General features: G+C 67.2%; 1 protein-coding gene and 1 long non-coding RNA gene across 3 annotated transcripts in view; one reads left to right on the top strand and one right to left on the bottom strand.

Annotated features, from left to right (window-relative positions):
- The first annotated feature begins 109 nt into the window (after positions 1-109).
- Positions 110-1,553, top strand: LOC105823062. Its single transcript, XR_001138131.1, has 3 exons — positions 110-842; positions 1,258-1,390; positions 1,496-1,553. It is a non-coding gene; the product is annotated as an uncharacterized LOC105823062 (long non-coding RNA).
- SLC9A3 (solute carrier family 9, subfamily A (NHE3, cation proton antiporter 3), member 3) overlaps positions 974-12,594 on the bottom strand; it is a 34,535-nt gene continuing 22,914 nt past the window's right edge. The window contains exons 2-16 of one of the 2 annotated variants that reach the window (XM_012660147.1): positions 12,222-12,524; positions 9,561-9,721; positions 8,724-8,802; positions 8,086-8,263; positions 7,385-7,605; positions 6,684-6,886; positions 6,261-6,350; positions 6,102-6,172; positions 4,900-5,029; positions 4,146-4,261; positions 2,671-2,800; positions 2,333-2,509; positions 2,133-2,205; positions 1,644-1,754; positions 974-1,253 (exon numbers count right to left, since the gene is read on the bottom strand). In XM_012660147.1, coding sequence (XP_012515601.1) covers positions 1,000-1,253; positions 1,644-1,754; positions 2,133-2,205; positions 2,333-2,509; positions 2,671-2,800; positions 4,146-4,261; positions 4,900-5,029; positions 6,102-6,172; positions 6,261-6,350; positions 6,684-6,886; positions 7,385-7,605; positions 8,086-8,263; positions 8,724-8,802; positions 9,561-9,721; positions 12,222-12,524 — 2,297 coding nt within the window. In that variant the 3' untranslated portion in view covers positions 974-999. The remainder of the gene's footprint in view (positions 1,254-1,643; positions 1,755-2,132; positions 2,206-2,332; positions 2,510-2,670; positions 2,801-4,145; positions 4,262-4,899; positions 5,030-6,101; positions 6,173-6,260; positions 6,351-6,683; positions 6,887-7,384; positions 7,606-8,085; positions 8,264-8,723; positions 8,803-9,560; positions 9,722-12,221; positions 12,525-12,594) is intronic. The other variant, XM_012660148.1, reaches the window with a different exon arrangement.

Genomic DNA, 12,594 nt, shown 5'->3' with positions numbered 1-12,594 from the left:
GGGCGCGGGCGACCGCAGCCCGAGCCACTGCACCTCCCCGGTGGTCAAGTCGCGGCCGCGCGAGCCCCGGGACAGATTCAGCCCGGGCGCACGGCACCCTGCTCCGGGGACCCCCGGGACTCAGGTGGCGCCCAGGCGAGCAGGGGAGGACCGAAGTCCAGAGCAGAAGCGAGGACAGGCAGAGCAGCAGAAGCAGGGGCCCGGGCGGCCCTGGTCACTGCCCACAGCCAGACAGCAGTGGGACCACCGAAGCACGTCTCCGCACCATCCCTGCCAGACTTGCAAGATGGGTTTTCTTGCGTAAAGGCCCTGCCAGCAGTGAAGGGTGGACGGGTACCAGCGTCCCCCAGAGGGAAGAACCTGTTCCTGCCCATTTGGAGCAGCCCGCCCCTGCCCCCCACGCTTCACCCTCACCACTGCTCCACAGGCCCCCAAAGGAAACCTGAAATGACCCACACCTGCTCCAGGTGGGCTGAGCCCTCCTCCCTGCAGAACCAGTGGAACAGCACAGGCCCTCCTGCCTGTCCCCTCCCTCCCTCTTCTGGGCTTCGCCAGGGCAAGAGGCTGGCAGGCTGGGTCCCTCTGTGTGGCCAGCCCCCAGCTGCCTTGTCCCTGAAGAACACGTGGCTTCTCCCTTGGACTGACTTCTGTCACCCGAACTCTTCCAGGGCCTGGGGCCTTTGCGGGGGAAAGACGCCCCCTCCCTTGGGGCCCAGCCCAGCCAGCCCTGTTCCCAGTTCCCTGTGAGCTCAGGAGTCAGCTTCATGTGACCACACAGGTCCAGCGCAGCCGTGACCAGACTGACACCCTAAGAGCAAATCCTTGGAAGACAACCTGCTGAAGTAAGTCAACCCCCCGGACAGCCCCGTGTCCCTGCGTCTCGGCCACGAAGCGTGCAGGCTCTAGAAGGAGGAAGAGCAGCTGCTGGGAAAGAGTGGAAGTTCAGTCCAGAGAGAGGCAGCCTGCGGAAAGGAGCTGAGAGAGAGCAGTGTTAGGCCATTACATGTGCGTGGACTCGGGGGGCGCCGCGTGGGGCCGCTCCTCGGAGCCTTCGGCCAGCAGGAGGGAGTCCACCGACTTGTTGCTCAGGCGGAAGGGCGACAGGCGGCGGAAGTTGTCGGGAGAGTGGGGGATCTGCACGCGGGCCCTCTGGGAGGGCACCACCGTCTCCCCGGGAGACAGCCACGGTGGCACCCTGGCCAGGATGCTCTGGTCCAGGTCCTCGTCCGGAGAAAACACAGGGTTGTCAATTCCTAGGAGAAAGGGCAGCGGCTGGTCAGCCTCCCGGGAGCACCCTGCACGGTGGCAGAAGGGGACGCCACTGCGGGCTCAAACACCAGCTGGTCCTGCGGCTGTCACCTGCAAGTTCACCTGCAAGGTTACCTGGAAGGTTAGAGTCACAAGCCTTTCGGGCTGCAGGCCCTTCACCCCAGCTTTCCCGCCACTCCGTGGCCCCGCACGCTGCAGGCGGCACAGGTAACGCCTCCCTCCTCAGGCAGAGACCCTGCCACCGCGAGGACGGCCCCTCCCTAGGACAGCATCCTCCAGCCAGCCGCGGGCACCGCGGGCCTCTCCAGGACCCCCATCCCTGCCCGAGTGACCGAGCCGCCCCCACAGCCTCCACCATGATGTCGCCCGCCCACCTGCCGGGGAGTCCGATGCGGCGTCCTTGGTGACATTCGCCAGGAACTCGATGCCCCCACTGGTCTCCTCGGCATCGTCGGGGGCTTCCTCAGGGTCCGAAAGTTCCAGATCTGGGGGCAACACAAGGGGACCAGGCTGGGGGTGAGGGTGAGCTGGGTTCATCAGCACCCTGGGCTGGCTCAAGTGTGACCCGAGGGCCTGTCCCAGGGCCACCGCGCTGGCAGCATCCAGACGGCTCCATGGAGGCAGCGCCGGGGTGGGGGCAGGGCCCTCGGCGAGGAAGGGGCAGGGACCACGGGGCCAGCAGGGAGGGACGAGGGGAGCCCTCACTGGGGTCCCTCCTCCAGTGGCTCAGTCACAGGTGGTGACCGGGACGCGGGCGCAGCCAGCCTCAGGGGCGCAGGTGGGACAAGCAGGGAGCGGGCTGCTGGGCGGGGTCCGCGCGCTGGGGGGAGGGTCTCCCTGTGTCCCGCGGGGCCGGCCTGTACCTTTCTCCTTGATGGCGAAGGTGTGCGCGGGGCTCTCGGTGGGCAGCTTCCCGTTGGGAATGCTGCTGTTCCGCTGCGGAGCAAACAGGAAGCGCTCACCCATGCAGGCGGCGCACCCGCACCCCTCCCCGAGGGCAGGGCAGGGCCCGCGCTCTGCTCCAGACCCGCAGCCTCCCAGCGTCTGCTCCCGCGTCCCGCACCCGTTTCTGGGCGCGCTCCCGCTTGTACAGCTTGGCCGCCTTCTTGTTCTGGTTTATGCCCAGCTTGGCCGACTTGAAGGACTCCAGGCGCTTCCGCATGGTCCTGTGGAAGATCTCCTTGTCCTGCTTCTCGTCCTCGGTGGGAGTCAGCTCGTGCCGGCTGTAGAGGTGCTTGTACTGGGGGCACAGGGGCAGGGATCGCCACAGCTGGGGTGCGGCGGGGCACCCGGGGGCGTGGGGCACCCCAGCCTCACCCTCCTGCTGCCAGAGCCGAGCCCAGGCGAGGGGGAGGGGAAGCACCGCCAGGGCCCTGAGCAGACCCCCGGCCCCGACCCCACCTCCTGCCGCGGCTTGTACAGGTACTGCTGCAGCGTGTGGTGGGTGACCATGTCCTCCGTGTCTCGGATGCTGCGCCGCCGCTGCTCCAGGGACTGCATGTCCAGACGCACCGCGCTGACGTTCTCCCTCCTGTGTGGGGGCAGCGCTGAGCGCCAGGTAATGTGCAATGGGGCCTCCTGCCTGCCCCGCACCCTCCTGCGGGTCTGCACCTGCCCAGGGCCTGGGCCCCAGGACACCTGGACACTTGGGCACCAGGTCAGCTGGGCACTAGGACACCTGGACCTGGGCACCAGGTCACCTGAGCACTAGGATACTTGGGCACCTGGACCTGGGCACTAGGACACCTGGACCTGGGCACTAGGAAACGTGGAGACCTGGACACTTGGGCACCAGGACACCGGGGGCACCTGGGCACCAGGTCACCTGGGCACTAGGACACCTGGGCACCTGGACCTCGGCACCAGGTCAGCTGGGCACTAGGACACCTGGAGACCTGGACCTGGGCACCAGGTCACCTGGGCACTAGGAAACGTGGAGACCTGGACACTTGGAAACCAGGACACCGGGGCACCTGGGCACCAGGTCACCTGGGCACTAGGACACCTGGAGACCTGGACCTGGGCACTAGGATACCTGGACCTGGGCACCAGGTCAGCTGGGCACTAGGACACCTGGAGACCTGGGCCCCAGGACACCTGGACACTTGGGCACACTAGGACACCTGGAGACCTGGACCTGGGCACCACGTCACCTGGGCACTAGGACACCTGGACACTTGGGCACCAGGTTACCTGGGTACTAGGATACCTGGGCACCTGGACCTGGGCACCAGGTCACCTGGGCACTAGGACACCTGGAGACCTGGGCAGCAGGTCACCTGGGCACTAGGACACCTGGAGACCTGGGCACTAGGACACCTGGAGACCAGGACACCTGGGCACTAGGACACCTGGCTGACTCCTTCTCTTCTCTGGGCTTAGCCTGCCGCCAGAGGCCCTGAAGTCCTCCTGTTTAAGTTTGACCCCCCATCCCTCCTCACCTGTTCACTCCAGAGCTCTGGCTGTGACGCCCCCAGGTGCCGCCCACCACCCCTCCCCAGCATCTGCGCACCTGTGCCGACTGGTGGACGATCAACAAGAACTGGCCACGGCTGTGAGCCTGGGGCCAGTGGGGCAGCGGATGCGAAATGGGGACCAGTCCAGCTCTCCCAGCCGGGGGCAGACAGGTCAGGCCCCGGCCCCAGCCCGCTGCCGCCCTGTCCTTCCCTCCCCGACGCCCTCCCTGTGTCTCGCATCACCGCAGTGTGGACGTGGTCTGGCTGCTGCCTGAGGGAGGGGTCGCCTGGCCCCTCCTGCACCCCCGGGGCACCCAGGCTGGGCCCTGTTGCTCAGGACTCTCGGTTCCCTGAGGGCCTGGGGGAGGTGCCGTCAGGCGCCCGCTGTGCCGAGGAGCTGGTGCGGCCCTGGATACGTACAGCAGGTAGGAGACGGAGGCCTCCACGGTGGACGGGCGTGGCGTGCTGAAGTCCACGTTGACCATGTTGTCGGTGCTCGGGGAGCGGATAAAGGCCAAGGACCCGCGGCGCTCGCCCTGCGGTAAGAGAGAGCCTGGTCAGCGCCCTGGGCCCGCAGGCGGCAGCTGCCTGCACAGGGTGGAGGCCTGGGGAGGCCCTGGCCAGCCGTCTCGGGATGACAGAACAGGCTGCACGCGAAGCCGCCATCGGGGCCAGAGCTCCCGGAGGGGGCTGAGGACCACCCTGCGCTGGGGGTGGGTGCTGGCTGCTGGGCTGGGTGGGGATGGCCTGGCCAGGTCAGTCTCTGACGCTGGGGGGAGCCGTGTGCCTGGAGAAGGCGGACACCACGGGGCAGCCTTGGGGCCACGCCCCGTCCATGGATGGGGACGTCCCTGCTGCTTCCCGTCTGCACGCGTGTGGTGTGTGTGGCACGTGCGTGCCTGTGCGTGTGTGCACGTGGGGCCTGGCCTTAGCTCTCGGCCCGCCAGCACCACAGTGTCTGGAGAGGGTCCTAGGGGCTCCGTGCCTCAGTCTCCCTGAGCGAGGGAGCGGTGACGTGGCCTGTTCCCAGGGCATCAGAGGGCTCCGCGTCTCACGTGACCTGGGCAGGTCACGGAGGACGGCACGGTGCTCCCCGCCTGCCCTCCACCACCCACAGCCCAGACCGCGGTGGCCCACGCCGTGTCCAGCAGAGCGAGTGGCGGTGCCACGGCACCTCAGCCACGTAGCTGATGGCGTCCTTCAGGTTTAGCTCGTGGAAGACGTTCAGGATCCGGTCCCGGGACTTCTGAGCCGACTGTCGCATGAGGACTCTGCTGAGGAACTTCCTGTCGAAATTGGACCACCTGGGGACAGACGGCACAGGGTCGCCGCGGTGAGGTGGAGCCGGGGGGTAGGCCGGCCACGACACGCCCCTTCCCCCCTGGATTTTCTCCACGGAGCCGTCAGCCCCACGCCTCCCGCCGTCCCACGCCCTGCGCGTCTTTCTGTCTGACGGCCGCTGTCTCTAGAACGTCCGTTTCTCATCTGCCACCGCACTGTGAGCAGTTTCCAAGCGATCGCGCCCCTTAGAAGGCGGCGTCAGGACGGGTGGGTGCCGGGACCGGCCGTGGAGCGGGGAGCCTCTGGCCCTGGGCGGGGACGAGTCAACTGCGCAGAAGGAAAGGCCGGGAGGGCGGCCCCACGGAGCTCTTAGCCGCCGGGACAGCCAGCGGCTGGAGTGTGGTTGTCTTCCTCTAACAGCTGGAATCTTCCCTGGCTGTTCGGGTCAGAAGGCAAGGCCGCCGGTGGACTTAAAGAGGAACTGGTGGGCCCCGGGGCAGGGAGGTCCTGTCCTTCCTGAGGATGGATGGAGCCGCCAGAAGCCGCCCCGCAGAGCCGGAGGGTGGGCGAGGCCCGTGTGCCCATGGAATCGCACCGAGAACGCCACGTGTCCCTTCTGCTGACTGCGTCCGGCTCCTGACGACGGGTGCTCTGCGCAGTCAGCCTCGCCAGGACGCCGCGGCTAGTCAGGGTCGGGCCCCTCAGAGACGCGAGGTCGGGGACCCCCGGGCACCTCGGAACCCAGTCACAGGAGCCACCAGGGCTCTGCTTCATGGAAACCACGGTCACGCCCTCTGGACCTTTCGAGTAATTAGTTCATAAACAGCAGCCAAGCGTGAATGTTAGGTGCTTTAGTTACTGGATTTGTTATAATTTTAAGTGTCAAATGTATTTTATAATAAAATGTGAATAGGCAATTTCCATTTCATGAACAAAATAATTTCACATTTTGATACTAACACACCCTTCCTCTGTTCACGGCACGGAGGGTCCTCTATCTCCCTATTTCCACCCCCCACGTCTTAACAATTTGGAATTAACTGGCCCCCAGCCAAGGGCGTCGCGCTGAGCCCGGAAAGCGCGGCTGGCGCGTACTTATCTCTGAGGTAGTTGTGCCCAATCTGCCCCGATATGTCCTCGATGGCCGAGAGGATGTGGTCGAAGGCCTGGACGGGGAGGTGTCAGCATCAGGGCGGCCCCCAGCCCTCCCCGCACCCCTCCCCTCTGCAGACCCCCGCCCCTCCCCCGCCCTACCCGGCCATGCAGCTTCTCGTTGAGCTTGGGCTGCCTTTCCTCACTCTTCTTCACCTTCAGCCACTGCACCAGGGGCTTGATGGTCAGGCCCTGGAAGACGGTCCCGCTGACGCTGACGGCTCCGGCAGCCCCCAGCCCCGCCCGAGCCCCAGAGTGAGTCACGGGCCGGCCGTGCTGACGCCCTCTCCGGGTCCCCAGCAACTAGCATCTTGGCCCCCGCCCTCCCTGAGAGCCGAGCGCCGGCCCCGGACGTGAACCAGGCCGCAGGCGTCGGCCACGCCCGTGAAGAACAGTTTTAGGTCAAGCTGTGCTCCGGCCCCCGTGGGGCCACGTGGAAACCTACAAAACGGCTCCCAGTTACTAAAATTACAAAACCAATTAGGATCTGGAGCCTGGAGACCCTGGCGCGGGGCTGTGGCGCACCTGGAGGATGACGGTGAAGAAGATGACGATGATGGTGGTGCTGACGAACAGGTTCTTCTCCTTGACCTGCGTCTCGTCCAGGAGCGCGACGAGCGCGTAGGCCACGGCCCCGCGCAGGCCGCCGTAGGACAAGACCACCTGGTCTATGAGCTCCAGCTGCACCATGCGGTAGCGGTTCAGGACCCAGGTCTGGAGGACGACGCCTGCGGGGCGCAGCGCTCAGCCCTGGCCTCCCGAGGCATCCCCTGGGCCACCCTCCCTAAGAGTCCCCTGCAGGACAGCGTCTGGGTGGCCGAGCACATGGGGATGAAGGGACAGTGGCACCCTGGCCACGGTGTCCCACGCCACGTCCCTTGGAGCCACGCTCAACCCCTACAGGTGGGTCGCACTGCTCACGCGGGTTCTGGGGGTGACAGGCTGGCTGGGACGTGGGGTCCAGCTTCATGCCCCCTCCTGCCTTACTGACCCTGTTCTCGGGGGGGCCGCATCCAGAGTGAGTCAGGGGAAGGCCAGGTGGGTGCCCTCTGGGTTCCAGAACCTTCTGCCCCGGCCCACAGGTCCACACCATCTTGTCCCTCTCTGCCCGTGGGCAGGGCCACGAGAAAGGCCGGGCCCTCAAGGGGCCGACATAGGCCGGGATGTGGGCCGGGCAGCTCCCTGGGGAGCTGCTGACGGACACACCCGGCCACGACCCGCCTCACCGATGGCCCGGTACACGGAGATGAAGACCAGCGTCAGGAGGATGAAGGCCGTGTTCCACGTCCAGATGAGGGGGTCCACGGCCGAGATGCCCAGGAACATGAAGATGATGGTCTCGGCGCTGCTGGCCAGCAGCTTCATCATGTAGCGCACGGTGGTGGCCGACTGCTCGGAGATGTTGGCCTTCACGTACTTCTGGCAGCAGATGCCGCAGAAGGTGATGCTGTGAGCGGATGCAGACACCTCAGCAGCCGAGGCCCAGCCCCTGCCTGTCCCCAGGCCCCCGGCAGCCCCTCGGCTCTGCCTGGGCTGGGTCCCCTCCGCGAGAGTCAGTCCCCGGCTGGTACCCTGGAGGCGGCTGCCACAGGCTGTTCTGTGCCAACCGCCCGGGAACTCTGGGTAGACGTGGGGGCGCCGCGGGCCTCCCTGCGTCGGTGTGGGCTGCGGACGGGCAGAGGACAGCACGGCAGGGCGTCTGGAGCCCTCTGCACCCATCCTCAGAGCCACGGTGCAGCCAGCCACAGACAGTGCTGCGGAAAGGCCGCCCCCTGAAATCCTGGCCCACAGGGACGCCCTGGCAGCCCCGCTCCCACTCGCCCCCCGTAGGGGCTGCGAGACCCCGGCGGCTGTGGGAGCCTGCGCCCACCTGGCCGCGCTCGCCATGCCCCTGCTGCCAGCCTGCGGCGGGGGCGGGGGGACTCACGCCAGGATGGCTGACAGGGACAGCATCTCCGACGTCAGGTAGGACAGGTAGGAGATGACGAAGACGAAGCCGGGCTCGATGATGCGCACGTGCTTGGTGAAGCGGGTCACCAGCGACAGCAGGAAGGCGAAGGCCACCCCCATCAGCGTGCCCCCCAGGCTGACCACGAAGAAGGACACTGCGGGACAAGGACGCGGGGCTGAGGCACCTGAAAAGCTCTTTGTGGCTGTGCGTGTGGGTGAGGCCGGCCGTCCTTCCGGGCCATTCCGCGCTGGGGGTTGCCTGGCGACCCCCCCTCCCCACGGAGGTGCCAAGGGCTCAGGAAACAAAGGGCCGGTTTTTTCTCTTCCGGGGAGAGGGCCTGGGAAGGGCGCAGTCCCACGGCCCCCTTGTGAGGCCTCCGGTGGCCTCAGACCCTGCCCGACTGTCCCTGTCCCTGCCCAGTGAGGGGCCCGGACCACCATGACCACGTCCAGTGTGTCTGCGGATTGCTCTGCGAAGGGACGCGTACAGAGGGCCCTGCGGCGCGGCCGTGAGCAGAAACGCTTTTCCCTACAGGGGCTCGGCAGAGGCCCCCGAGAGGCCGTGGCCTGGGGCCGGGCTGCCTGCCCCCGACGGGCGGCCCCGCGGCTACACACCTATGCCCTTCACGCAGTCCACGCCGGTCACCTGGTCACCTCCCAGCGCCACGAAAGATGTGAACACGTCGTACAGGACCTGCGGGGACAGACAGGCCGGACCTCGGTCAGCCCTCGGAGGCCGCTGGAAGGAGGCCATCGGGGTGATGACCCTCAACAGGAAGGCGGACACGTGAGGTGAGAGAACATTCCGGAGGAAGCAGAAACTACGGGGCGACGCTGGACTCTGCCCACCCCCAGGACGTCGGGTCCCCACGAAGCCAGCCTGCTGCGACCACTTGTCAACCCCGTTCACGGAGACCGCGGGTCGCAGCCCTGCAGGCTTTGCATGATGCTGTTTAAGCCTCATCCCCTGGACAGCGCGTGGAGACGGTGCATGGAGACAGCTCTGTTTTCTGAGCCGCGCTCTCCTCCATGGCGCTGGGGCCCCAGGCCGAGGGGGCCGGTGCAGGGTGGGGGCTGCCCGGGGGCGGCCGTGGCCTCTGCGCCTCTGGGCCAGGCACTGCACTGTCCAGGCCTGTCGAGAGCTGGCGCCCGTTGGCTTGTTACTAAGGCGGCAACTCTGTGCCCCCAGGCATTGCACAGTGCACATCCTAGGCCACTGTGACAGGGCAGCAACGTTCCTCACGACACTTCCATTCATTTCACGTCGTGTTGATGGGCCTGGGCCTCGGGGGCACCAGCCCCCTGCTGCCCATGGGGCTCCCAAGGGAGCCCCCACAACACCCGGGGCCCACTGTCAGCACCTGCATAACCTTCCTTCCCTGAGTCCTGTCACGGGCTGAATCGTGTGCCCGCAGCTCCTACGCATTGACCCCGGTCCTGCCGCCCACTCACCACGGTGACGGCGTCGTTCAGCAGCGACTCCCCGAAGACGATGATGAACAGCACCTCGTTGACATGGACCTCCTCAAACACCGCCAGGACGGCCACCGGGTCCACCGCCGCAATGAGGCTGCCGAACAGGAGGAAGTCCAGCAGCCCGGCCTGCAGCTCGCCTGGGAGACAGCAAGGAAGGGGCCATGGGGCAGCCGCAGCACCTGCTGCCCACGGAGGCAACCGGGGGCCGGTTGCAGGCCGTGGCCTCTCCCCTCTGGTCCAGGCCATCTTTCCCGGGGCAGCCTCAGGCCGCCGGCCTATGACCTGGGCTGGAGCCCCCTGGGGGTCAGCCTGCCTGCCCCCACGCGCCCCCCTCTAGCCCACAACACGCCCCCACCCGCCCCCGAGTCTCCCACACCCTCCAGGGAAGGCCGTGCGGCCGGAGGGGCTGCTGGTGGGAGGGAAGCAGGCAGGGCGCGGGCGGGAGCGTCAGAGCCCCGCGGGGTCCAGCCAGGGTCAAAGGGGCAGCGGCAGGTGCGGATGTTCACGTGCCGGGCAGGGGACGGGGCTCTCCCTGGGGGTCTGGGAAGTGATGTCCCACCCAGACTTGCATGAGGAGCAGGCGGGAGCCGGTCTGGGACCGCCTGGGGTGGGGGACCATGCCTCGCGAGGGCAGGGCGGGCGGAGGAGCCCCCTTCCTCCTCCTCTGGCCTCCTGGGCCCCTGGTGTGAAGGGTTTTGCCAAACTGCACTTTCATTGCTCCCAACCCTTGGGGACAGGCCATACCTAGAGCCACTGTAGCCTGGCAACAGCCCTGCCGGACCCTCAGGGACCCGCGTGTGCCACCTGGGCTGCCTGCTCTCGCACGTGTCTGCGGCAGCCCGGCGGACTCGGGGGCTGCTGCTGCCTTCCCGGCTACGAGGGAACCAGCCCCAGTGGACCCTGGGCCCCAGACAGCGTGGCTTAGGGTGTGGGGAGGCTGTGGGGGTGGGGAGGCCTGCACGCATCCCCAGCTCCCTCTCCCTCCTGGGCTGGGTCGGGACCCCCAGGCCCTCAGTGCGGGACTCGGGGTGTGGAGGTTTGTGCCTGGAGCCCCCTGGCCGGAGGGGACAGTGCTGGAGGGGACGGGGTCCCCGTGGCGTGAGCCCCAGGCCCTGGCGGCCTTGCCAGTGTCCGACACCCTGAAGAGGTGGAAGCTAAAGAACCGACTTCCAGCGTGTCCAAGTCCCGCTGTGCAGGGTCACATGTGGCGTCTCTGTCCCCAGAGCAGTCTCTGGCTGAGGCCACACGGCCACACTGTGAGGCTGGGGTCTGCCTTGGGGCCAATCTCCAAAGGCCGCTGGCCTCAGACTGCACCAGGCGTCCAACCTGTGCCTCTAGTACCCTGACAACCCGAGCAGAAGAGCCGTCTGCAACTGTCCTGGGGGCGGCGGGGTTCAGACTCGCCCCCCCTCTGGACGGCTGACCACACGCTGGCCACGGGAGGGCTCCAGGCCCCTTCCTACCTCCGGCAAGGCCTGCTCCGGCCAGCAGAGGCGCCTGCTGCCTGTAGCGTCTGCAGGGCCTGTCCCCTTGCTGCCGGACATCACTGCCAGGCTGGCCGGGCTGACACTTCCCTGGGGGTCACCCTGGCCTGGGGCCACACCTCGGGTTGGGCTGCCATTGCAGAGGTCACCCCCCTGCCTCCCAGCCCTGCCTGGCTGGCCGTGGGAGCTCTGTGACCGTGGCAGCACCCGCCTTGACCAGCTGGGTCCCCAGGGCTGAGCACAAGCCCCCAGGTCGCTGTCACTGAGGGAAAGTGGCCTGCCGAGTGCGGGATGCAAGTTTCCAGCAGCAAGCACGGCTGAAGGTCGGCGGAGCAGTCAGAGGATGGCCCGAGATGTCCCTGGTGACTAGAATGTTCCAGAACTTGATGGTGGTGCACGGTATGGGCTGAGCACGTTTGCCAAAATGCAGCCAGTTGTACCTTAAGATCTGTGCTGCTCACCATGGATAGAGCCGCCTGCCGGCCAGGCTGGTTAGAGGCTTCTCTGTGGACCTCAGGGCAACCTCTGGGGACGTCTTGTCGGGGGGACTTGTGGTGACGGGGCCTTGAGTCAGGCGAGTCCTTGCCCCAAACCCTGAACTGCCCCTGGGGCCAGTGGCTGTGCCACCTGTGGCATTACCCTGTGACTAGTGGCACCCATGTGTGTCTGCTCCCATGAGTCTGGGTCAGCTGGCGGGAGGGCTGGAGGCCTCGATGAGCGTGCAGATAGGTGGCGAGGCCGCGGGGGCGAGATGGGGGGACATCCGCGCCTCCCCCCGCCACCCGGGACAGGGCAGGGACCAGCCCCACTCCCAGTCCCATGGCGGCCACTCCCAGGCTGGGGGTTGGGTACAAACCGCTGAGCGCTCGGGGACCACAGCAGTGTGGGGAAACAGCGGGGCGGGGTCAGCCACCGGGAGATGCCGGCATCCCGCAGGTTTGGGCGGGAGCGACACCCAACGCACAAGGCCAGCACCCCCGTCTAGCTCATGTTGCCACCCGTGGGGCTCCGTGCCAGCCCCACCTCCTTCTCCCTGGGGACGGTGGCCGGACAGGGTGGACAGACCCGCAGGAGGAGGAGCGGCGGTGCCAGCGGTGCCTGAGCCAAACGCTGCGCATGCCGCCTGGGGTCTGTGCTCCGGGCGGGGACTCACCCATCAGCCCGCTGAGGAAGACGCCGTAGAGGGACAGGCCGGTGGTGGCCGCGTTCCACACGGTGCCGACCACGGCGTAGAGCAGGATGGTGCCCAGGTTGCCGAAGAAGAGCCGGTTGGGCATGAAGTAGCCGGCGTCCAGCACGATGGGCGGCAGCAGGTAGAAGAAGAAGACGGTGGGCGTGAGCGCGAAGGAGGCGATGTGGTCGGCCGCCCAGACGATGCCGCCCAGCACCAGGCCCAGGACGATGAGCAGGGCGCTCTCGGGGACCACGCTGGTGATCTTGTGGGACAGGTGGAACACTGCGGGGGTGGGGGCAGAGTCAGGGGGCTGCGGGGGAGGGGAGCGAGTGGGGGGACTGCGGGGGAGGGG

Source organism: Propithecus coquereli, unplaced genomic scaffold, assembly GCF_000956105.1.
Source record: "Propithecus coquereli isolate 6110/MARCELLA unplaced genomic scaffold, Pcoq_1.0 Scaffold658, whole genome shotgun sequence".
Taxonomy (NCBI): Eukaryota; Metazoa; Chordata; class Mammalia; order Primates; family Indriidae; genus Propithecus; species Propithecus coquereli.
The sequence above is the reverse complement of the archived record's forward strand: the minus strand, read 5'-3'. Positions and strand labels throughout refer to the sequence as shown.